At 40.8% G+C, this 25353-nt stretch overlaps 2 protein-coding genes and 1 long non-coding RNA gene across 3 annotated transcripts; 1 reads left to right on the top strand and 2 right to left on the bottom strand.

Annotated features, from left to right (window-relative positions):
* Positions 1-188: 188 nt before the first annotated feature.
* Positions 189-15145, top strand: slc27a1a (solute carrier family 27 member 1a). The gene is made up of 12 exons (XM_017454097.3): positions 189-939; positions 5160-5554; positions 6224-6388; positions 8507-8576; positions 8677-8768; positions 9807-9916; positions 10169-10378; positions 11065-11191; positions 11800-11937; positions 12625-12789; positions 12970-13116; positions 14046-15145. Exons 1-12 carry the CDS (start codon positions 785-787, stop codon positions 14201-14203), a joined length of 1932 nt encoding a protein of 643 aa, XP_017309586.1. The 5' UTR covers positions 189-784; the 3' UTR covers positions 14204-15145.
* LOC124626264 (uncharacterized) lies at positions 764-1171 on the bottom strand. Its single transcript, XR_006980998.2, has 2 exons — positions 1062-1171; positions 764-959 (listed from the first exon to the last, which is right to left on the bottom strand). It is a non-coding gene; the product is annotated as an uncharacterized LOC124626264 (long non-coding RNA).
* Positions 15146-17717: 2572 nt separating the features above from the next.
* Positions 17718-22127, bottom strand: trim35-13 (tripartite motif containing 35-13). Its single transcript, XM_017454110.3, has 6 exons — positions 21479-22127; positions 20597-20692; positions 20049-20279; positions 19889-19911; positions 19650-19768; positions 17718-18354 (listed from the first exon to the last, which is right to left on the bottom strand). Exons 1-6 carry the CDS (start codon positions 21908-21910, stop codon positions 17816-17818), a joined length of 1440 nt encoding a protein of 479 aa, XP_017309599.1. The 5' UTR covers positions 21911-22127; the 3' UTR covers positions 17718-17815.
* Positions 22128-25353: the final 3226 nt, after the last annotated feature.

The following is a 25353-nucleotide window of genomic DNA, read 5'->3' as shown; positions in this document are numbered from 1 at the left end:
GTACACGAGAACATGAAGTCGAAATCACAAGAAAACCAAAACAAATAACACATGGCCTCTTGGGGCTTCCGTAGATTTTGGTTGTGGATGAATTTCTCTTAATAACTGCTGGACTATAAAAGTGAGACTGACAGGACGACAGACAGTGGAGGACTTTTACTTTGAAAAACGACTTCATTTTGAAACCCCTCACTCTCACTATCCAGGGCTGAATCCCAAACGCCTTCTATTTCCCACTATGTAGGGTGTAACCGTTTATTAATTCGTACCCGCCGTGGTGCGTTTAGATAGAGAGCCGCTGAGGTCCCAAAACAAGCACAGCATATTTGCTATTCCTATTAATATGTTAATGTGCAGATAAGACTTGTATGCACGTGATAACATGCGATATTTATATTTTTTTTGTTGTTGAATAAATCAATCTTCAAGGCTTTGATCATGAATGTTCTACGGAGTTGTAGCCAACTTCAGTGAGCTTGTAACAACAACAAGGTCGTTTCATGTCGACCTCCACTCACTGCTGTCATCCGCTCTCCATGGGTTTATCAGCCTGACACACACACACACACACCTACACCTTCCTCACTTCATCATAGGTAAATACTGTAGTACTGCCGCCCTAGGAGCTGCGCTCGCGCTCCTTCTTCTTCCTCCTCCTCCTCCTCATTGGAGGACTTTTATGGACGTGTTGTTGCTGAAGTGCTGTTCAGCGCCTGTGCCGCGCCATTGGGACAGAGCACCGAGTGGGGTCTGAGTTAGTGAGTGTGTGTTTGTACTCGGTAGGATGCGCTATGCCGTGTCTCTCGGCTCTCTCGGCCTGCTCCGGCTGCTCGGCGCGCCGTGGTCGTGGAGCGTGGCCGCTGGACTCGGCCTGTACCTAGGCTCCGGTGGCTGGAGGTACTTGTACGTGGCTGCGCGCACCGCCAAGAGGGACCTCAAGTGAGTACTGCTCGAGTGCACTACGATGATAATAATAATAATAATAACAACAACAACAATAATAATAATAATAATAATAATAATAATAATAATAATACACCTTCACCGTCCAAACTTTTCACCTTTTCTCCCCATCAACAACACGCACGTGAACTCTTCTCCCTCCAGATAAACCCTGAGCTACAGAGTTGCCAACTCTTTTCAGGGGAAAGTAGCTTTTTGAGCACGCGCGCAAAAAATATAAAAAGTAACAAGAAGCGGATGACGTAATCAACTCATTTGTATATTTATTTGACCTTCATGATTATTTGCATTTGAAAGTAAAAAAAAAAAAAAAAAAGAATATCGATTATAACACATTTCTTATTAGAGGGAAAGAAGCCTTTGGTCATGCCAAAACAAACTATTAATGTAGTACATGTGTACTGTTTACACAGTACAGGGCCGGTTCTAGACATTTGGAGGCCCCCTCCCTCGCTCACGCCACCCCCTTCCTACTCACCCCATTCCCCCCCCCGTCTGCCCACACCATCGGCCCACACCATCCACCCCCAAACCCCTGCCCGCTCGCACCCCTCTTCCCGTCCGCCTTTCAGATTAAACAACAACAACAAAAAAACTTCAGGCAAATACGATTCCTAACCTTTGTATTTATACAGCATCTGTATTAATATTTGTATATGTTTACTTCTAGGCAGGGTCGGGAGGTTTACTTTAAAAATGTGTTCTGTTACAGTTAAAAATGACTTCATAAAATAAAAGTCATCAGTAGCGTAATCCAAGTATCACAATATGAAGTCATGTGACGTGATTATTTTTGGATTACTTCAAGGCCACATGTGTCAATAAAGTCAAAGAGAAAAGCAATATGACCTAAAACACTTTCATTTAGAGCTTATTTTAAGCTTCAGAACATGTTCAGTGTCTGGATTTGTTTTGCGTTACATCACAAAAGCTAGGGTGACCACATTCTGGTTTTCCAAAAAGATTTATGTATTTATGTGATGCTAATAGTGTGTCTTTTTCAGTGTATTGCTGTAAATATCCCCAAGAAAAGAGTTTGAAACAAAGACAAACGATGGTGATTGGTGACCAATCATAGGGAGCAAACAGTGGTGGTCGGTGATTGGTTGTTGGGAACAAAAAATGGTGATCAGTGATTGGTCATGGGGAACAAACAATGATCTGAGATTTTATTTGTTGGGAACAAGCAATGGTGATCAGTTATTAGTCGTTGGGAACAATTGTGTTCAGTGATTGGTCTACATGCAAACACCAAAATAGTACCCTAACATTTAAAGCTTCAGTCAATGAATTAATCATTACTTTATACATTATAATGATATGCTTAAATAATTATTAAAATTGTTATAGGCCTATAGAGTAAACAGTAAAAATATTGTCCAAGTAAAATGCATTAATACTAAAATATATTTATTTAGTATCGTAGCCTACATTAAAACTTTTCCCATGTGTTCTTGCGTGCTTTCCAGTAGTTGTAGATCTCATCTCAGCAAATGGTAAATGGTCTGCGTGTATATAGTGCTCTTTTTTTTTTTTTTTTTTTTTTTATAACCTTCGCAGTTCCAAAGCGCTTTACATTGGTTTTCATTCACCCATTCACACACACGCACCAATGGTAGCAGAGCTGCCATGCAACGCGCTAACTTGCCATCGGGAGGAACTTGGGGTTCAGTGTCTCGCCCAAGGACGCTTCGGCATGTGGAGTCACGTGGGCCGGGAATCGAACCGCCAACCATACGATTAGTGGACAACCCGCTCTACCACCTGATCCACAGCCGCCCCAAATGTCCGCAGCGCTCCCATCGTCCGTGAACTTGATAGTGAACTTGAAATCCTTGTACTGCTGACAGATGCGCTCTGTGGCAGTCTCGTCCCTTTGTTTTAAAATACCTTGGAGCTTCTTTGTCAGTCTGATTACTTCATCTATACCGTGAACAAAATCGAGTGATGAATTCTAGGTTAAATTCTTGTACAGCTCACATCCTTTAAGATCACCTTCAGGAAATCAAGCATCAAGATGGTCACAGACCTCCTGGACAAACCGAATACTTTCCGCTGTATTTACCGCACTGTCACTGGTTCACTCTGTTGCTCCAGTAAACATGCTCTCCGAGATACTGAGACCGAAATTTTTCCATTTTTTTCCTCGAGCAAATGAATATATAGACTATATAGAAGGAATAACCCATGCGATGAGTGATTATTTTTAACATCCAGTTGCATTGTGCAGCGTTAATTGTGTTATTTATTAACTTGCACTGTTTGTACAGTCATACACACAATGTAATGTGTGTGTTACGTGTTATAGCAAGTATGCCGACTGTTCCTGCCCCAACATGCCACCGACTTTCCCGTGTCTCCTGAGTGTTACCCCTCAAATGAGTTACGAAAGTTCAGATTCGGTACAAAATCCCACCACTTTGACCTGTTACTAATATCTGACAGTGCAGAGATATTAGCAGCATTATCACTACAAGGTCTCATTTATAAAATATTTAATAAGCCATTTTTTGTGTGCAACCCAATACTGGAAAACATTTCTATAGACTACAATATATATTGGTTTACTAACAAACTGCCAGCAAAACAGTAGTGTTGCATTTAAATAAATAAAACTTGAACAACCTGACAGGTTGTAATGATAAAGTTTACAGCGGCTTCGTGAATTTATTTTTTTTTTAAAAAGCAAAACACTCCAGATGTGCATTCTTTGTTCTTCATTTAGTAGAAGTAGAGTTTAAAAACCTTGCTGTATTTTTTTTTTTTTTTTTTAAAGTTAATTAAGACAAGGTACACGGCCATCTTGCTCCGACTAAAGTGACTTGAACGCACCTGACGTTGGAATTACGACTTCCAAACTCGTAAATACGAACTTCCTAGGAGGACCTGAACGCACAGAAATCGCAGTCTAAAACAAGCTTTAGTCAGAAAGTGGATATAACATAAAAAAATGTATTTGTATAAACTGTTTGTATAGTCATGTACAGGATGGTGTGTGTGTGTGTGTGTTACTGTCTGAACTTGCCAAGACAAGTTCTGGTGATCCTGTTGCCCCTTGACGGAGTGGTGAATGTTAAGGACTAAAACAAAAATTCAGCCAAGTACAAAAAAATATATATATAAAATGTGTATATATATATATATTTTTTTAACCTGAATGTGACTAAGGATGCTTTCCGAGTCGCAGTGTTTAGTCTGTTTGAATTGAACCCTGATGCGTTCACTTCCTCTGTGCGCTTTTTCAGGACCTCAGCATTTACACAGGTGCAGTTCGAGAACATCTGCGGTGTTCTCCATCCACTTAACGGACCGCTCCGTCACTCACTGGAACTCTTCCCTCCCTCCATACATACAGTAATTGATCGATCCTTTTTAACCTGCCACATTTGGCATGTAAGAGTTGAACGATTTGGACTTCCTTTCAGAAGTTTTATATGCCTGAGACGTCCCCCGAGTTTCAAGCCCAGTCTTATGATTGTACTTTAGATCCCACTTGGACGCCCGGTATAATTTCTGATCGCTATAATAACACCTCGGCCAACCTTTTATTCCCCTGTTTAATATTATGAAGGCGTAGCGAGAGGAACACGGCTGCTTTTACAAAGCACTCCATTATGTATTTATGGGATGTTCGGCAGTACGTGATGAGACGTCTCGTTTTAACTGTGGATCGACGCGTACGGTCAAGTCGCAAATTCTTACGTTCTCTTGCCTTTAGTCTGGAGATACTGATACTAGGTAGGACTGGTATAACATGTTCTGGTTACAGCGTGCGTGTTGCATGAGTCACTGTTTTTTTTTATTATTATTTTGTTATAATAAGAAAAGCCCTTCAGCCAGGACATTTTCTGAATAAATAATACATGAAAAGTGTGAAAGCAGTCTAAGGCGTTAATAACTTCTTTAATCACTATCTGTGATAAATCCCTTTCTGAGTCCCACGCTGTTCTAGACGACAGTTAATCTGAAACTTTTTCCACAAATTGTCAAATAAATCCAAGTAAATGCTGTTTGTAAATCAAGTAGAGCTTGTAACGCGTGCATCGAATATTCCTTTGCCTCATTGCCTGCTCGTTAGCTGAATGATTTACTTGGTGCCCACACAAGCAGAGTGGAAATGAGATGTTCAGAGGCAGTCTGTTTACCGGGTTTAATGTAGCATTAAGGACTTGTTGTCGTTATTGTTTTCGCTCCAGCGGTGTGCTGATGCTCCTGAGGGTGAAGCTGGCGCTGTGGCGTCACACGCGTAATGGCAGCACCATCCCCTCCATCTTCGCCCAGACCGTCGCTCAGCACCCAGACAAACCCGCTCTGGTGTACGAGGCCACCGGGGAAACGTGGACCTTCTCTGAGCTCGACCGGCTGAGTAACGGCGTGGCTCAGTGGGCTCTGAGTCAGGGCTGGGGGACGGGGGACGTGGTGGCTCTGTTGATGGAGAGCAGGCCTCTGCAGGTGGCGCTGTGGCTCGGCCTGGCCAAAGTCGGCATCGAGTCGGCGCTCATCAACTTCAACCTGAGGCGAGATTCCCTTATGCACTGCCTGGGCGTGTCGGGAGCACGGGCGCTCGTCTTTGGGGCGGAGCTCGCTGACGGTAAGGCGTTTATTATTGATGCATATGTAATACATAAATTTGGTTTATACCCAGACGATTGTACATTTCAGAATCTGGTATTGTATTTTCCAGAACAGTCCGTACATGCTCGATGTTGCTGTGGCATTTTTCAAAATTTGCAGCGCAATTTGTGGAGATTTGTGGGGGGTTTTCCGTGGAAAACTACTTGAATTGGCGAAATCGCATTTGCACGTCATTGTTTTGCACGGCTTTTCACGCTGATGTTTGTTGGTAAATGAGACCTTTCAGCTGTACTCGACTCTTCATAAATGTTGTACGAACACTAAGTTTGTAACATTAAATCTGTTTGTGTCGCGTCCGCCGTATACCTACCTGTGCATGTTGTTACTATAGAAACGATAATGTATAATAACAACAAGCGCGTTGATATAAACCTGATTTGCAGCTGCACTACAGTCAGAGCTGCTGTTATAGAAAATTAATCAACACCCTCTGACCAATCAGAATCGAGCATTCGGCAGCACTGTGGTTTAAATGAAGAATTATTAAGTATGCTAATGTATATAAGAATTCTGTGCGCATTTTTCAGTTTTAGTTTTTGCTTATGCAAATTTTTTTAATCACCTTAATTCCCGTTTTTAGTTTTTAATCACTTCTGCCTCTCTTTTCCGTGGCGTCTCTTTGTAGCCGTGTCGGAGGTAAGCTCCTCTCTGAGCGAGTCTTTGGCTCTCTTCTGGACCGGAGACCCGAGTCCTGATCACATGACCTCTCTGAAAGCGCAGCCATTCGACACTCTGCTGGCGTCTGCACCACGCCATCCTCCTTCCTGCACCCCATCCAAGGGCTTCAACGGTGAGCGGGGACGCCTTTACGGCTCACTCCAAGTGTTTTATAAAAGTCACTGTAGCAGTATAGCATCAGCAACATCTCTGTGTTGTGTTACAGCGCTCGAGTACAGACACGATGTTGAGTGTCTGACTGTACGAGCGGTGTTCGAAGCTGCGTCTTTAGCCAGTGCTTTGTAGTACTGATTAGCTGAAATTTAGAAACACGTGACGTTAGAAACACAGGAATCAGGTGGACAATAGCAGAGCTGCATCTGAGTTGCTGGGGTTTTTTTAGTATTTGAAAAAAATGTGTGTAGTGATGATGTAAATTAATATTTTTGGTACTAGTTTTAAACACCAGCCTCTGGAAAATTTTAATGTATATCACTATGCAATAAAGATTGCAATAAAGATTTTTGGACCAAACTGAAATTTGAAAACCCATAAAAACCAAATATGGGATTTTAAAGTGATATTATTATGTTGGATTGAGAAGGCCAACATACTGTTTTGATTTATAGGCTCTTCTTCTGCTTCTTCTTCTGCTTCTGCTAATAAATCGCTACTCCTCCCAGACCTTTCAAGCTACATGCACCAAACTCGGGACAGACCTTCACCTTGTTCTGACCCGAGTTGATATATCTTTTCGAAAAGTGATGGAAATTCCCAGTACAGAAGCTGAAAGTGGCCGAAATTCCCACTGACTCCCATTAAAAGTTTCTGACTGTTATAACTCCTTGAGTTTTCAAGCTACTTCCAAGAAACTCGGCACAATCCTTCGGTATCGGGAGGCCGCCTAGCTCCGAAAGTATTGGGACGCTGTCTAGCTGATGGCTTGTTTTCTCAAGCAAATATCAAAGTTTGTCATGACGAACTTTTACCCAACAATACTGCCAGGTAGTTTTTCCACTTTTAAACTGCACACAATCTGAAAAAGTCCACAATCTGACCTGAATAGAAATGGTACAAACAAATACTAATAAAATGTAAACCGGAGTCTTGTTCTTTATGGGATCAATCTTGTAGTGAATAAAAATTCTTTGGATGTTTTGGTCAAAATATTTTGCTGATTTTTTTTGCCCGGAAAAAAAAAATATATATATATATTTTTGGCCATCACTAAATTTGTGTAGGTTATATGTGCTGTTTGGTGATTTTAATGTGTTTTTTATATATATATATATATATATATATATATATATATATATATATATATATATATATATATATATGCTATAGACAACAAAAGACACAATTACAGATTTGTAGTGTACAGCTCACTAGAAAACAAACCTATCCTGTTTAGTCCCGTTCACGTACTCAGTTGGCGTTCGGCCATGAGGCCCCCTGGTCTTTCTAAAGGTTTTTAAGCTCTTTTTAGGGGTGAGGATAAAGGTTCCCAAGACTGCAGGATGGGAAAGTGTTTTCAGTCCAGTGATGATTTTTTTTTTTCTTTTTTTTTTTTTTAGGGTCAAAATGTTTCATTTAAAATCTTAAAACCTTGCTAATTTTCAAATAATTTTATGTCTTTAGACAAATGAAACTTATATATGTGTTACAATATTAAATAGTTATTTCAAATTTCATATATAAAATATGCCTTCAAAAATGATCATCCATTTTTTAAAAATACTGTGAAGAGCAGTAAACACTAACATATGAAGCAAAGGCAATATGTGATGTGACGTGACGCCCCTTGGCTTTAAGAAAAAAGTAGTCTCGGGTAGAATTAGTGCAGTTTTTAACACACACACACATTTTTTATATATATATATATATATATATATATATATATATATATATATATATATATATATATATATATATATATATATGCACACAACACAGATATCCTTTAATGAATATAGGTGTGCAACAATTATTGGCATTTGAATGTATTTGAAGTATATTTCCATTCCATTTTTTTGGAGAGAGCAGAGTATTTTTGTGAATTTGTTTAACAAAAGTTTAAACAATAAAAAAAAATTTCACAGCCTTCTTGACTCATATTTATCAAGGGTGCCAATATTAGTGGAGGGCAGTGTAAGATTGAAATAAGTACCAGTAAATAAGTAAAAATGATGGATACACGGGCACATCAGTGTGTACGATCACTCGGACTAATACTGCTATTTGTCTTCAGACCGTTTGTTCTACATTTACACCTCTGGTACCACCGGACTTCCCAAAGCTGCTATCGTGGTGCACAGTCGGTACGTCGAGCTACAAGTTCCACCTTTTTATATTTCACTTCAATCTGGGTTACTTACAGATGTTCTGCATTTGTTTTGTTTTTGTCTTTGTCTTATAAAGATATTATAGAATGGCTGCTTTTGTTTATTATGCTTTCGGCATGAAGCGAGACGACATCCTGTATGACTGCTTACCTCTCTACCATTCAGCAGGTAAGCAGTGCATTATTATATATTTTTTTTAACAAATAAATAAATAACACATTTAAGCGTGACACTTCCAGGGAACTATAAAATGTTGAATGTACGGAAGACCAAAATATGAGATGTTGGGGGGGGGCGGGGGGGGTTTGGTTTGTTTATGAAAGAGTATTTGTTTATACGAGTGTTTATCTGTAAAAGGAAGAGTTGTCAGAATACAGAAGACTTCAGGCGCGTCAGGACGTTCGTAGCCGTGAAATTGGACAGTAAACAGTTTAATTTTGTGTTTGTGCGTTACACTGTCTCTTTAATGTTCTGTTAGGACGAATGTAACTCGAGATTAAACCCTGAAGCAGCAGTGCGACAAATGTACATTTCATGCGCAGGCTTTTCACCCTAAAAGCTTCAAGATGTGTCGCGGATTTTTAAAACATTCGCCCTGCACTTTCACAGCTTTAAGTTTGGAAAGGGGGTTTTCGTGGTTTTATGGCTGCAGTGAAGCACAACATGCTGTCCCAGAATCCTCAGACATTTAATACAAGAAGAATTAAACACACCAGACAAGATGCGTAATTCTCTCTGGGTATATTTACATATTTTAAAAAAATTATCATTTACATTAAAAAAAAAAACAACCTCGTAAAATTATTCAAAAATGAAATTAAATGAGTAATAAACTATTAAACATTAACTATACTGTTAACAAAATGATTAAAATAGCTTAAAATGATCTTACGTTACATTATTTATTTATTTTTAAACTATCGAATTATTAAACATCTACAGCAGGACTGTTATTCTATTGCAACCCTTTTTTTCTTTTCTTTTCTTTTTAAATAACTTAATTAATTAATTAAAATGTGCTGTTTCATATTTACCTTAAAAGCTTTTAAAATTCTGTAACAGTACAGAGGTCGTGGAAAAATAAAATGATGGATAATCTTCATTTAAAGCTTTAATTTTTTTTAAATCATTTCTAAAATAAATAAATACATACATAAAATTTGATGTAGTAGGATGAAATTGTGTCGGTGTCGCACCTGTTCTCAGGTAATATAATTGGTGTCGGTCAGTGTTTACTCAACGGACTGACTGTGGTGGTGAAGAAGAAGTTTTCAGCCAGCCGCTTCTGGGAAGACTGCATCAAATACAACTGTACAGTAAGTCACTGATTTTATCACGTTTTATTAACGGGATGTACAGAATGACCGAGCTGAGCCTTCTGTCTGAGTCGGGGCGTAGTGACGAACGCACCGTCACGCCGGACGTGAATAAAGTAGCTCGTTCGTGTATGGAAAAAGACACGGTATGGGGAAAATGGCTTCGTTTCTGGTAGAGGTTAATTTAGCTTTCAATACCTTTTCATTTCTGCTTAGTCGATCACACTGCTTGATGTTCTTGTGTTCCTCCAGGTGGTGCAGTACATCGGCGAGATCTGCCGCTACCTGCTGTCTCAGCCTGTGCGCCCGTCAGAGCGTGGGCACCGTGTGCGCCTGGCAGTGGGTAACGGGCTACGCCCCAGCGTGTGGGAGGCCTTCACTCAGCGCTTCGGCATTAAACAGATCGGCGAGTTCTACGGAGCCACCGAGTGTAACTGCAGCATCGCCAACATGGACGCCAAGGTTGGGCTCTAGAGTGTCTCGATAAGAGTCAGCTCCTTGTTGCTCCTTTCAGGGCTGAGTTGTTTTTTTTGGTTTTGTTTTTGGTGGTTGTTGTAAAAATGAAGTGTGTTGCCGAATGGAGTTTGAACATAGAATAGTCAGAGCAGGGATGTTGTTTAAAAAAAATTCAAATAGTATGCATGCAGTGACTGTGTTATTCATAAAACCCACATAACCACAGCCACAGATTACAGCATAGATGTGGTTTCTGGTGTGTGTCAGTGTGGGTTCAGGGTTGCCAGTTCCACCGGTTTCAGTTATTTATAGGGAAGTATTTTTACTTGCATTAGATTAATGATCTTAATGTTTTGCGAGCTAAATAGTAAATGAATGAATGAAATGAATTCCTAGTACTGTATAGTAAGTATTGTAGCTATAGTAAATGCATATAAAATAGAAATAGACGGATTAGTGTATGAATGTACTTCATTATCATAACTATACTGTATTTATAAAGGTTTATATAATATTACAAAAAGCGCTGGTGTAATAATGCGTATTAAAACTGTCATCTTTATTATTTTTTTTTGCCTGTTTGTTACTTTGTAGATATCACATTGAATATGTGTTCATTTTTTGGCATACCTGGCAACCCATTTGCTTTGTGGCTACTTTGCATTGTTTATTAGTATGGCTCATCTCCGCAGGTGGGATCGTGTGGTTTTAACAGCATGATTCTGCCCAACGTCTACCCCATCCGCCTAGTGAAGGTAAACGAGGAGACCATGGAGCTGGTGAGGAATAAGGACGGACTTTGTGTTCCATGTCAGCCAGGTGAGTTCTCTGTCCTGAGAGGAAGATTTATTCTCATTATTGCTGCACGTTCAAGCCGGTGTCCTGCTCGACGTGTCCTCACTTTACATACTCGTCTCCATACCTTAAAAACTTCCCTCACTAGAGGGCGCACCACAGCTGAAACGTGAGGTTTTCCATTTTCTGGTTTCCATATCCACTTGTAAATTGTCCTGATCTTCCTCCAGCTTTTCCAGGAATCATATTTGTCGAGAAGACCAGGATGAAAAGTTCTATAAGCTTGCCTTCAAAACATTCCACCATTGTTGTAGTTATCATAATCTGTCTTAACTTTTATATAAACCTATACCTTTTATCGTTATATCATAGAACATAAACATGTGACTTTGAGAGACAGATGTGTATCAAGTCTCTTGCTGATGTCACATCATGCCATACCGCTTCCCGCACTATTTAGAAATGTAGCGTTAATTTCTGAGGACAAACTGAACGAACCTAGGATGTACACGGCAGCCATCTTTCATAAGCGCACACGACACTATAACGCTGGCCTAAAATGGTTTAATCCATGCTTTCTGATTTCCAAAGTGTGTTCTATTCAGCTCAGCTGTTAATCTCATGATTGTCAGGAGAACCCGGGCTGCTGGTGGGCAAAATCAACCAGCAGGATCCTCTGCGGCGCTTTGACGGCTACGCCAATCAGGAGGCCAACAAGAAGAAGATTACCTGCAATGTTTTCAAGAAAAACGACTCCGCCTACCTGTCAGGTGAGTCACCTCTGACCTATAGATTGTTACACTGCTTGTTGTGGGACCTGATTTAGATATGCTTTATCGTACAACAGTTCGTCCCGGTCCACCAAGTTGATTGTTAGAAACGTTTTGATAAATGGCCTAGAGGTCGCCTGATAGGGGATTTTCCCGATAGCGATGACTAAGACGGGCGGTACCTACCTGCCGATAACCGATTAATGAACCCATAGTTTTTAAAATTGTTACTGAATGAAAACACAACACTCAAAGTAAAATACGGCTGAGCTTTATTACAAAAATAAACAGTACTGACTGCACCATGAAAAAGTACTGTACTTTTTTTTTTTTTTATGAAATTAATATTAATAAATAACTGAAATAACTATTGATAAATGGTAAAGTAAATAAAAGATATACATAACACAACAAAATTAGCAATAGGGTTCGTTTTTATTTCGCCTCTAGAGGCCGCTCTCGTACCGTATAATGACAGTGGACCCTTCTCTTTTTGGCGATAACTGCTAGTTCCAGCAATCGCTTATCGGTGCCGATTAATCTGCAAAACCGATCATTTGGTCGACCTCAAAAATGAACCAAACTATTTTAGGAGCACGTTTACAAATGTAAGTGCTTGTTTTATTGCTGACTTGTAGTCATATCCATGGCTTTTTGTTTGTACATTTCCTATCTTTTTGACTTCAGGTGATGTATTGGTGATGGATGAATTGGGCTACATGTACTTCCGGGACCGCAGTGGGGACACGTTTCGCTGGAAAGGTGAAAACGTCTCCACTACTGAAGTGGAAGGAACCCTGAGCAGTCTGCTGGGCCAGACGGATGTGGCAGTGTACGGAGTCACTGTGCCAGGTGAGGGCATTGTTTCAGACATTCTAGTGGTGATGAGCATCTCGAGTAATTTCAGTCAGTTTTCTAGTCCATCCTCTGATTAGTTCCCGATGTCAACTGCTCGATATTTAAAATCAACTCTGACCTGTGAGGGAAATGATTTTAGTGATTTATTGTTTTTTATGAATGTGACAATCGCAGGTGTGGAGGGAAAAGCGGGGATGGCTGCTATCGCTGACTCCGCAGGGAACTTTAACTGTGAATCCTTTCTCCGAGAAGTCCAGAAGGTGTTGCCTCCATACGCTCGACCAGTTTTTCTCCGCATCTCCCCACAAGTAGATACTACAGGTGAGTTACTGCCTCACCTGAGAGCATCAACACACCTGCCAACCTTTTACAGTTTATATAGGAGTTAAATATTTTAACACTGGACTCTGGATCTGCGTATGCTGCTGCAAGTTAGCGCTTAAAAATACGCAAATAGAGAATAATAATAATAATAATGAATAATGAGTGTTTATTGGTCACATATACATTACAGCACAGTGAAATTCTTTTCTTCACATATCCCAGCATGTTAGGAAGTTGGGGTCAGAGCGCAGGGTCAGCCATGATGCGGTGCTCCTGGAGCAGAGAGAAGGCCTTGCCCAAGGGCCCAACAGTGGCAGCTTGGTAATACTGGGGTTGAACCCCCGACCTTCCGATCAGTAACCCAGAACCTTAGCCGTCAAGCCACCACTGCCCCAGTCTTCATTTTTCCCCTCAATAAAAACAGCAGATGAGCCAGTCGTCTTATGAATCTGAAGTGATTGATCGTTGCATAGGTGATATAAACTGATAGGAATTAACCCCCTGGAAGCTTCTCCACCCTTCCCTATGTCACATTGGTCAGTCTTGATTTGAGCGGCTTGGCGGTTAAGGCTCTAGTTTACTGATCGAAGGTCGGGGGTTCAAGCCCCAGCACTGCCAAGCTGCCACTGTTGGGCCCTTGAGCAAGGCCCTTAACCCTCTCTGCTCCAGGGGGCGCTGTATCATGGCTGACCCTGCGCTCTGACCCCAACTTCCTAACATGCTGGGGTATGCGAAGAAAAGAATTTCACTGTGCTGTAATGTCTACGTGATCAATAAAGACTCGTTATTCATTATTGCCTCTGACTGTTACTCCTTCCGTTAATGTTAACTAAACGAGAAACCTTCAGTCTGTAATTATCGCATCTGTACGTCCGCTTCTCTGTCCGCTTCTCCGGTCCGTTTTACAGTATCGCCTCTCCCCACAGGTACATTTAAAATTCAGAAGACCAGGTTACAGAAGGAGGGATTTGACCCCCGTAGCACAGCGGACCGGATCTACTTTCTGAACTCCAGAGCGGGGCGTTACGAAGCCGTGACCGAGGAAATGTATAACGCTTTAGTGGAAGGTAGGATTCCTCTGTGAGACAGGATGAGGCGCAGGTCAAGCAAAACCGTGGCATTTCTGGGATCAGTAATTAAGACGCAGACTGGATCTCTGTTGTGGCTTGTAGTGTTAATATTTAGAGAGACACCGATTAACGTTTAATTGAAAAAATAAATAATAAAAATGTTCATTTTTTTTTTTTTTTTTTTACATTTTACAGCGTGTAAACCGTGCATTTTGCATAAGACACACATTAGGTTAAAGGTGTCCTCGATGGGACGTTCTGTTACCAGTGAAAAGCTCTTGTCTGATATGTTGGTTTTTATTTGGAAAGGCCTGTTACTTTCAGTAGAGGACATTTCTGAGGTCATGCCATGCTTGCGAAATGGCATTCATTTAACGACTCGTTCCGAACAGAAGCATTACAGAAGATATTCTCCTGAACACCAGAGCTGTTGATTTTTCTTACGTTATTTTCTTACTGATAATGTGACACAAACATGGAAGCACGACGGCAGCACAAACTCTCAAATTCCTCATTGTCCTTTATTTACAACTGTTGTCTTAGAGACGTACTTTTAAGCAATGCATAAAATCTCATAAAGAAGGAAGTGTATAGTTTACTTTAATTATAGTTATTAATAATGATGATAATCCCTGTCGGGTTGGAAAACGCTGACCTCGATGATGTTTTTCACACTGACTGTGCGTGTGTGTGTGTGTGTGTGTGTGTGTGTGTGTGTGTGTGAGTGAAAGAGAGAGATTAACTGGTTTTTAAATGATTATAGATTGATATTTCTAAAGACGTCTACTACAAAGTGCCTTGAATCTGCTCTCCCCGAATTTATGAGAAAATAACGATCCGTTCTAGACGATTTAATTTGGACTTTCATTTTTCTTGTTACCCTGTGGGTCATCAGCACTGATGGTTGTCCTGTTTTAACATGATTTGAATGGAAATAAACGTTATTAAAAACCTGCTCTCGTTGTTGACTTAATAAGGACTTTTATCCACTGATCTCTGATGTCCAAAAACGTATTAAATATGAATATTTTTTCATCGCTCGAAGGTTTTTAAAGCAGGGGTGGGCGTGATACTTGAAGACGATACGCTCTGGGATGCATCACCACGTATAAGTGTTGGATTTACAAAATGTGTTTATAAAAATTTAAAAAAAAAGAAAAAAAAAAAAGAGGTTAAATATACTTTTCTTTAATGGCCTACAAAAATTGAACATTGAAAATATGGGAATTTTTTTTTTTTTTTTTTTTTAAATCTATACAAAATCTTTACACTTTTTAAGATTTCATACAAAATTTCTAAAAAGTACTGACTATCCATGATATTTAAGAATTTTTATTTTTTTTTTTTTAATAACAATTAACAATACACAATTTATAACAATATCTTATATATTATATCATGTTGCCAGACAGACGTCTTGAGTACTTCAGCTTTAAACATTAAAATATTGGATTCGAACCTTACGTATTAGAATAGTATTTTATCATGCTTGATATGAAGGAATTTGATATTCAGTCATTGCTTCATGCAATTACAATTCAAAAATTTGACATTTTTAAGCCCTCATGAGGTACGCTTTAGAGGAAACGTGGCAAATCTGAGCAGATCTGATTCGGTGGAGGGCGGAGCTTATTTCTGGGGCAGGAAGAAATGTAAACAGATGCCTAAAAAATTTTAGTGTTTGCATGTAGGGCTGCAACAACTAAACGATTAAATAAAATAATCGACAAGGAATTTGATTATGGATTAGTAGGGTCTGTGACGTCACTGTGGATAACCCCGCCCCCACATCAGTGACGTCACTTCGTGACTCGAAAACAGCGGAGGTCACATAGTGAGCTGCTGAGTGAAAAGTGCACGATCTGGGTCATCCAAAACGTGCGAGCGTTTTATATTAAGCGCTTTAAACAAACTCGCGAGCGTGTAAACGCGACTCGTCGTGTCGTGATGCTGCGACACACGCGTGTGCTGTTTAACGTGTTCCAGACGCGTTTTCTTCAGCGCAGAAATGACATTTTTACTTCTAGATCCTTATCTGTAAATGTCGGACGTTCACTCTGGGATTTCCGTTTTACATAAAGTCTCGTCCTGACGGCGAGCGGGTCTCCGTTAAACTTCACCGAACGAGTGCGAGTCCGCGCATACGCGTCAAACGGCGCACGATAGAAAGGAAGCGCAGTAACTCTGACTGAAATATTCATCCTGATCAGATATGTTGTTCGATGCTACATTTAGCGATATTTAGAATCATAAGTAATTTGTGTATTTTTTTATGAAGTAAGTGTAATGGGGTTAGAACGTGTCATTGTATATAGATGTAAGAAGTGTCGTACATTTACGGAATAAAGTAACGTTACTGTGTTCAAATGAGTGAATGTGTGTGTTCCTGCAGAACATTTAAACCTTTTCTTTTTTTCAGCGTTTTTAATGTAGTGATTTAACTTCTGATGTAAAGCTTGTGGACAATATATTGTTAATATTTGTACACAGTGTATAGGATAGCCCACATAAATGCACTTAATACCTTTCTCATAGCCTTCGATTTGCACAGTGTTTGAAGGAGAACGCTGGGCAGAATGGGTAATAACGTGTGTGTTTGTTTTTCGAAAAAAATACAGAAAATAAAAATCTGCCTTTTCAATCCCGATTAATCTGAGAAATAATCTACAGATTATCAAAAATAATGGTTAGTTGCATGGGAATATTGCAAATTATGTTCAGATTTCTTTTGAAAAGATGTGAATATTTTATATTTATGGTGTAGAAACACAAAACGACCAACTCCATCTTTGATTAGATCTGATACAGTGCGGCCGTGAGCAGGGGGGGATCTAAACGTATCTGTAAGTATTTTACAATTGATCATTTTTTTTTTACATTTATTCATTTAGCAGACGCTTTTATCCAAAGTGACTTACAAACGAGAACAAGATCATGACTTTTTTACAAGTTCAAGCATCCAAAAGTCAAACTTAACAAATTCAACCAAAATTTAATTGAATTTTGGGGAAATATTTTTTATCACAACAAGAAAGCAATATCTTTTCTTCTTTTTTTTTTTTTAATCTAATGTTTTAACTTATTAATACTGACTCTTTTTGTGACTCACCAATAGAGAAACATCAGGAAAACACTAATACACACACCAGATATATTTATGATTACAATATTTGTGGTTTTTTTTTGCATTTTGTCCGAAGGGTGTGCAAACTTTTGCACTTTAATGTAACTGCACTTGGTACACAAGTGGATGGATTTGAAGTTACTTTTCCCGTGGCGATAAATTACCACTCCACTCTGTGATGTAAAACAGTTCAGAGAGAGAGGGAGGGAGTGAGGGAGGGAGGGAGGGAGAGCGGGAGGGAGGGAGAGCGGGAGGGAGAGCGGGAGGGAGAGCGGGAGAGAGGGAGAGCGGGAGGGAGGGAGGGAGAGAGGGAGGGAGAGAGGGAGAGAGAGAGGGAGGGAGGGAGGGAGGGAGGGAGGGAGAGAGAGAGAGAGGGAGGGAGGGAGGGAGAGAGAGAGAGAGGGAGAAAGGGAGGGAGGGAGGGAGAGAGAGAGAGGGAGGGAGGGAGGGAGAGAGAGAGAGAGGGAGAAAGGGAGGGAGGGAGGGAGGGTTTTGCTCAGGTCTAGTGCTGCACTTTAACATACACACTCGCTGGAAGTACTTTGAGTGGATGATCTTTGCAGGCACTGCAGAAGTAAGGAAACACTCGTGGCGAGATGATGTCCGTGAACGTGTAGAGTGGCGTCCTCTCTCTCGGGTCATAGAACATCACCTTCGACCTGTCCATATCCAACACCACCCTCACCACATCTGGCTCCTTGTTCATGGTTAGCGACGACCACGGTGCCGAGCAAGCCTTGTACTCGCCGTTCCTCAGCCGAATAGTCCAAAACCCCTCTGCAGGCGTCAGCACGTTCTTGCCCTTCCTCTTCACCGATTCGCTGGCTACTCCGATCACCCAGTAGCTGTTGTTTTTGACTTCCACGTCCCAGCTGTGTTTACCCGAGCGGAAGCCCTCCGCGCCCAGCATCTCGGCACTGACGTCGAAGCGCTCCGGGTTGTCCGGGAGCTTGAAGATCTGAGAGCAGCACTGAAGAGTCGTCAGGTCCTCTGACAGCTGGAAACAGCTCGCCGCTGTGTTCGGGTCCAGAGTCACAGGAGCTGCACGGTTGAAAGGTTTTAAATATTAAAAAGCTTGACATCAAATCTTTCAAATAGATTAACTTGAGAGCAGCATTTCCATTTTAATATTATTATTAAAGCAATTTAGTCTCGGTGAGATCTTTGAACTACCCTGAAGTTGTCGCAGGTTTAATAGCACGGCTTGGTAAATTAGTCATGATAATCCTCATTTTAGGACTCGGTCCCTGACGCCCCTGACCTACAGAGATTTGAGCGTTTTACTTTTAGCCTTAAAGGAAAGACACTGGAGGAATGTTGTTCTTGCTAGAACAGTCTAGAAATATTTCACCGATCTCAAGCATAAGGGATAACAGTCAGGTTCTGCTGACTCCTAAAAAACCAAGTACAAGCTCTGCTTTTCTTACACGCCATTTTCCAGCAGCGTCGTATTAATGGAAAATCCAGCTTAGAAGTAGTAGAGACGTCCATGCAGACGCTGGAGTCAAAGTCCCAGAACGTAGTGTAGTTCTGCGACGCAGTTGTGTTTAGATGGTCCGCTAGTTAGAGTTCCATTATATATGATATGGGGTAACTTAGTGGTTAGCATGTTCGCCTCACACCTCCAGGGTCCGGGGTTCGAGTCCCGCAGGGGCCCTGTGTGTGCGGAGCTTGCATGTTCTCCCCGTGCTGCGGGGGTTTCCTCCGGGTACTCCGGTTTCCTCCCCCAGTCCAAAGACATGCACGGTATGCTGATTGGCGTGTCTAAAGTGTCCGTAGTGTATGAATGGGTGTGTGAGTGTGTATGTGATTGTGCCCTGCGATGGACTGGCACCCTGTCCAGGGTGTACCCCGCCTTGTGCCCGATGCTCCCTGGGATTGGCTCCAGGTTACCCGTGACCCTGAAAAGGAGTAAGCGGTAGAAGATGGATGGATGGATATATGATATGATGAAGACGATGGCATTGACTGAGATGTTCGCGTGGAAGTTAGTCTCGGATGCCTCTGAAGAGCATTATAAAGATTAATATGCAAGTCGGTCAGGGTGTAGTCTTTGTGCCGGATCCATGTCAAATACATCTTCCTACATCATGATCAATAGCAGCCAGAATGGACAAGACAAGGGAAGATCATTTACAATGTAAGCTGTGGGAACTGTGAAGGACTAATACATCACACAGATTGATGGTCAATCACTGAATAAAAGGCATTTCAAACAGGTGTGACTTGCAGTAAATTACGGCCGTTCTTTTTTCGCTAGTGTCGGCTATTCTAGCTTCTCAGGTCATGCGAAACAAAATCAATAACCATAACTGCTATCTACCCTGTATACTTACTATACTGGATGATATTCTTCATCTTCTCCCAGACGTTGAATTTTAAAGAGCCTAAATGTTTGGCTACGTCAACCAAAGACCCCGATATCATCTGTGGTTCCTGGGGTAGCTGCCAAGTTCTGCACATAGTGGGAAAAAATCACTTGATGAATGATGGAGAGTTGAATATCAGTAATGTGGCTCTCAGAGTTTGAGGAGTGTTGAGAGAGAGAGAAAGAACATCCTGAAGGTCGACATACCTCTTTATGGTTTCCTTGTAATTCTAGAAAGGAATAAAAATACCTTACCAAAAATGCCATGGTCTTATAAACAGTATTAATGATGGGTAAAAGAAAAATCTCGTAACATGGCCACTGGGTAAAATAAAACGTTTACAGTCGACTACATGAAGGAGTTTACCTGGAGGAACGGGATATCCTGAGCGCTCATCTCCTTTTCGATAGACCTGATGGTGTTTGTGAGGGACGTGATTTGGTTTTCCATCTCCTCGATCTTTTCCGTCATGGTCTCGCTCTTCTCCGCCTCCTCTTTCTTCAGTTCAGAGAGTTTGGCCGCTTCTTCTTCTCGAAGGAACTTGTGCAGCGCTTCAAACTCCTCTCTGATCTGCCTCTCCGCATGCTCTGCCTGTCTCTATAACAACAACAACAACAATAGCACGCCATGTTTTACAATTGGACGAAAGACCGATTTCAATGACGATTAAGTATTTGGCCTCATTTATCACTCGTTATGTAAAGTTCTGAGCAGATGCTCTCGTAAGCCGAACCAAACGAAACATTTACCGACGTTTCCGTATTGCCGATTTTCTTCGTAATCGTGTGGTACGGTTGATTTACATTTCGTGATGTCCACGAAACTCCCGAAAAAGGCAAAGCTCACAGAGAAGTAAACAGGGGAAGCGCCAAGACCCACTGTTGGCCAACAAGATTCAGATGGTAAGAAAATACCTTAATGTGCTCTGCTGTTAGATCGTATGTGGATTTAACGTTCCTGAAGAACTTCAGCTTGTCTTGCAATGGCTTCAGAGCAGTCTTCAGTTCAGCCTGAAATAGAACGGTAAAATATCGCGGTTTAGATTTCAAGACTCTGGCGCTTTACATCATTTTTAAGCCATCAGAGTGTATTTATTCCCATATATCCAAAGCCAATGAGGTACACCCTATTTGCTCGGGAATCTCATAGCCGTCGTAGCATTTGTGTGAGGCAAGAAGACACGGCTACGGCGTTCCTGCCCCGGCATTACCATGACCCAAGTCATGAAGTCAAAGAGGCCAGGTGCTGTCAACTAGTATGGAGAGTGACGAACACTTGAGAAAGCACCGGGAATCCGGTTTCACCTTTTTTTTCAGGAGGCTCCCTGCCGTGACCAATGAAAATATAGGGATATTCTTAGTAGAGGATAAGGTCTGGTGAAGTCCCAGCAATATCAGATTCTGAGTAGCTGAATCAAGCCAAATGTTACATTAATACCTTAATGTTTTTTCATAATGTCAACTTATATGTTGGTTATTAATTACTCATTAGCATCTTTGCAATACTAGATCTGTCACTTGGCTGATCTGAAGAAGAAAGGAGGAACATATGGTCTCAAAACAGACCACGGAACTCACTCAAGATAAATACACGAGTGAATTTCTTTTACTGTATATATTGAAAGTCTTAAGCAGATCTATTGTGCTACAGGACATGATAAACAAGACCGGCGTTGCATTTGCGTTCCCAGTCCAATTGATATAGTTCTCATAAATTGAAAGGGAATACCAGGAATACCTTGTTCACGGAATTGTGACGCCTTCTAAGTTCCTACTGGCTCTTTCGTCTAAACATACCTTACAATCTTGCGAAGCCTCTTCCAAGGAGTATAATCGATGCCCTTTGTGGCTTCCCGATTCCTTGCACTCGACGCATGTAGGCTGTAGATCTTCCAGACAGAATAAGGTCAGAGATTCGCCGTGTTCTTTGCATGCAAAGGGGTTACTCTTGCGCCGTTCTTTCAGATAACCTTCACAGGACTTCTTGAGCATTGTGTTAACTATGAGTTCCCCCATGGACGACGGCTGGCAGCAGAGTGGACATTCGCAAGCTCCTCCACCGACCCAACTGCTCTCCAGGCATGGTTTACAGAATCTATGTTTGCAGAAAAGCACCACAGGCTCTTGAAAAATCTTCCCGCATATTGGGCAGGAGAGGTCATCTTCGAGGACGGCACGCCTGGTGGTCATTGCGTCTTTGAGACTCTTAGCTTTAATGGTGAGGTTCATATAGGGTTACTGTGCTCCACCCACCCCTCCTAGGGTCGCTACCTCTTCCTGCGTCATGCAGTTGGAGTCCTAGGAATCTTGTGGATCAATGGAGCTTCAGAAGGGGATCATACGAACGAGTTGTGTGTAAACATCAGAGTGAAATCAAAGTAGCAGGGAGGGATTTACTCGGAGGTGATTATTGACTTCGTCTGGGAGGATCATGTGCGAAGAGTGTTTAGGATACATGACAGCTGATTCTATTCACCACATTAGCCAAAGAATTACAAGATGAGAAGTGTGCTTTGGATAAATATAGACCGCATATATGGGATCGAACAGGTCCGAGTCTTAAACTAACCCAAGTTCTGAAGTACTAATGAGCTACAAGCTTCACAATTCCAGTTTTCACGTTGAGCATTACAGTAGTTATAATGATTTGTAGTCCCATTATCCAGTGTCCTAAGGTTTGATCCTCGTGTTGTCTCAGGCAGTTTTTCCTCACCACTGTCACCTCTGGCTTGTTCATTGGTGATCTAATTCTACTTTGGGATTTCTGTATGCATGGATTCCTCACCAATGATTTTTAGCATCAGTAAAGTTCTCAAGAGAAAGTTGTTTTGTAACTTTTAAACAGTCTGAACAAATACAGCACATCCATTCAAAGTTCATCAAAACACGTGCCTTGATGTCTACCACCATAAAGCGTTCTTTGGAAGCACTTGAAGGTTTTTCATAGAACTCTACAGGATATGTTTTTTTCCCCATTCTGTTGTTCTGTATAGTTAGCGTGCACTCTCCTGTATATCTATTGTATATATTTTTATTTGTCCTGTTGTGTATTTGCACTTTGTGTAGTCCTGTGTACCCTGCTGCTGTACTGTTGTGTCTCACATCACGGTCCTGAAGAAACAGCATTTAGTTCCAGTGTATACAAGTTATATGGAGGAATGTTGATGAAATTCAACTGATGATTGGTGAAGTAGAACTCTGTTTGAAAGACAGAACTTTAACCAATCCACAGAACCTTGTTGAACATACCGGCAATACGTAGAGACGGGTCCTTTTATTGAAGCCCCCTGCTGGCTGTGAGGTGAATTACAATTGAAGGTTCAACTTGGCTCTAAATAAATAGGCAAAATATTATTATATACATTTAAATAATTAGGCTAATGCTTGAATAGTTGGATTATGACCATACAATAAATCTGTGCTGAGGGGGTTCATGGAATTTTTTACACTAAATTCTTTACAACAAAAAGTTTGAGGACTCGATGTATCCCTCCCTAACTGACTCCACCCTATATTTTGAGTACACATATATCTCATGAGTTGCCTTGTTCTGATTCTTTGGATGTTGGTGACAACTATCTCCCATCTTGCATATTTTCTTAGTTTTACTTGCTACAGTAAAGAGAATGAACTATGATTTATTTATTTGTTTATTTATATTACAATAAACTGTAATGTCTGTAATGTAAGACGCTTAAGACGGTGCTACAGGGAGATAGGAAGGACATGTACATTACATGTCCCCCCCAGACATGATCGAGAACTTACAAATGCCTTGGTGGAACAGTGGAGGAACATCTCACAGCAAGAACTGACAAAGAACTGGTGCAGTCCATGAGGATGAGATGCACTGTAGTACTTAAAGCAGCTGGAGGCCACACCAGATACTAACTGTTCCTTTTAATATTGATCCCCCCCTTGTTCAGGGACTTGTTATTCCATTTCTGTTCCTCAAACGTCTGTGAATCTTGTTCAGTTCATGTTTCAGTTGTTTAATCTTTTTATGTGAATACAAATGTTTACACACTCACTAGAAGTATGAGAGAGAAATGTGAGAGGACGTTTCTTTTTTTTTTTTTGCTGAATATATAAACATGAAATTGCTGATTAAATGTATTACTGACTTAAAATGCTCAGCTGGATGCAGGCGTTACTTATATTTATAAAAGTACACGTATAATATTATACATGCATCCATCATATAGTTTGTAATTTGCAGTAATTGGCCCTCTGCTGGCTGTGAGATGAATTGCAATTGCAGTCTCAAATCTCGACAACATCCCCCCCCCCCCCCCCTTTCAATGCTAAAACCCTTATGAATTACTTTTTACAGAATTCAAAGGGAGATGAGCAACCATCCTTTGGTGGGTGGGGCTTATTTCCAGTCCATAAAACTATCACCAGAAGCCTGGAACGGAGAAACTAATAAGGTCCATTGTTTATCGGATATCTTTAGCATTTTGTGATTATTACAAGCCTATGAACACTTTAAGAATATACAGAATGAACCTTTAACTCTGGGATTTTTCCAATTGTTGACGATGGATACCAGTTGACTCTAGAGGCACGTCAGCCAGTTAGCCCCGTACCACGGAGACACCGTACTAAATATGTCCACAAACTTGGATGTGTGCCTTCAGCCTCTGTTTTGCCATAACTGCGTAAAACCTGAAGCGTCTGTAACCATCTGTAGAGTCGGATTGAGTTACTGTAACCTACCCTGTGCCCTTTGAGCTCAAGTGCCTAGATATTTGACCCTTACAGCTTCGCTTGCTGTTTATAACACGTAACGGTTTCAAAATAAAAATAGGAAATGTGGGGAAGCTTTCCTAGTTCTGCCGAGTGAAAAATGTCTCAAAACATCCATTCAGGTCCACAGTGTGTCGGGTTGTGCTTAATAATTATTGGAAATGATTCATAATACAGTTTACATTTGCATTCCTTCTGTTTATTTTGTTAATTTTTATCAATAGCATATCAATAGACTAGCATAGAAATTACTTAAGCACAATACACACCATCTGAAACACTGGTAGCCTGCATGCGGTGGGATTTCGGTAGGCCTGCAATTTGTCATGCAATATTTAAAGCGCACCTATTACGGTTTTGAAACGTGCCCAATTTTGTTTTAAAGTTCTCATACAATAGATTTACGTGCATCCGAGGTGAAAAAACACTTTAACATGGTCATAATTTAAATTGCAGTGTTACCTTTTTCCCCCAGTGTCACAAACGACTCGTTAAATGATCCGTTTTAAATGATTCATTCTAAACTCAGAGAGCATACTCTGCTCTGATTGGTCAGATGTCCCAGTCTGTTGCGATTGGTCTAGGGCTGCAACTAGCGATTATTTTCATAATCGATTAGTTGGTCAGTAAGTTTTCTTTTAATCGATTAATCGGACAGGGGCGGGGCAAACGTTCAGTACCTTTTTTGTTGTTTATTTAAAATAAAATCCACAAACTGAGTGTTATTACATTTTGCGTACTTGGCTAATCCAACTAAATTCTATGCTTTAAAACTAAATAAATAAATAAACTCAATCCTGTTACTCATTTAAGAGCAGCAAAATAAACGTTGAGATTGCTGTGTGAGCTGAGGTAACATAGACTGAATGGTTAAATGCATGTTTTCATGTTTAAAGAACAACGACATTGCTCTTATATATTGT

This window comes from Ictalurus punctatus, chromosome 24 (assembly GCF_001660625.3).
Source record: "Ictalurus punctatus breed USDA103 chromosome 24, Coco_2.0, whole genome shotgun sequence".
NCBI classification, from domain to species: domain Eukaryota; kingdom Metazoa; phylum Chordata; class Actinopteri; order Siluriformes; family Ictaluridae; genus Ictalurus; species Ictalurus punctatus.
Note: the sequence above shows the minus strand (reverse complement) of the source record. Positions and strands in the feature narration are given on the sequence as shown.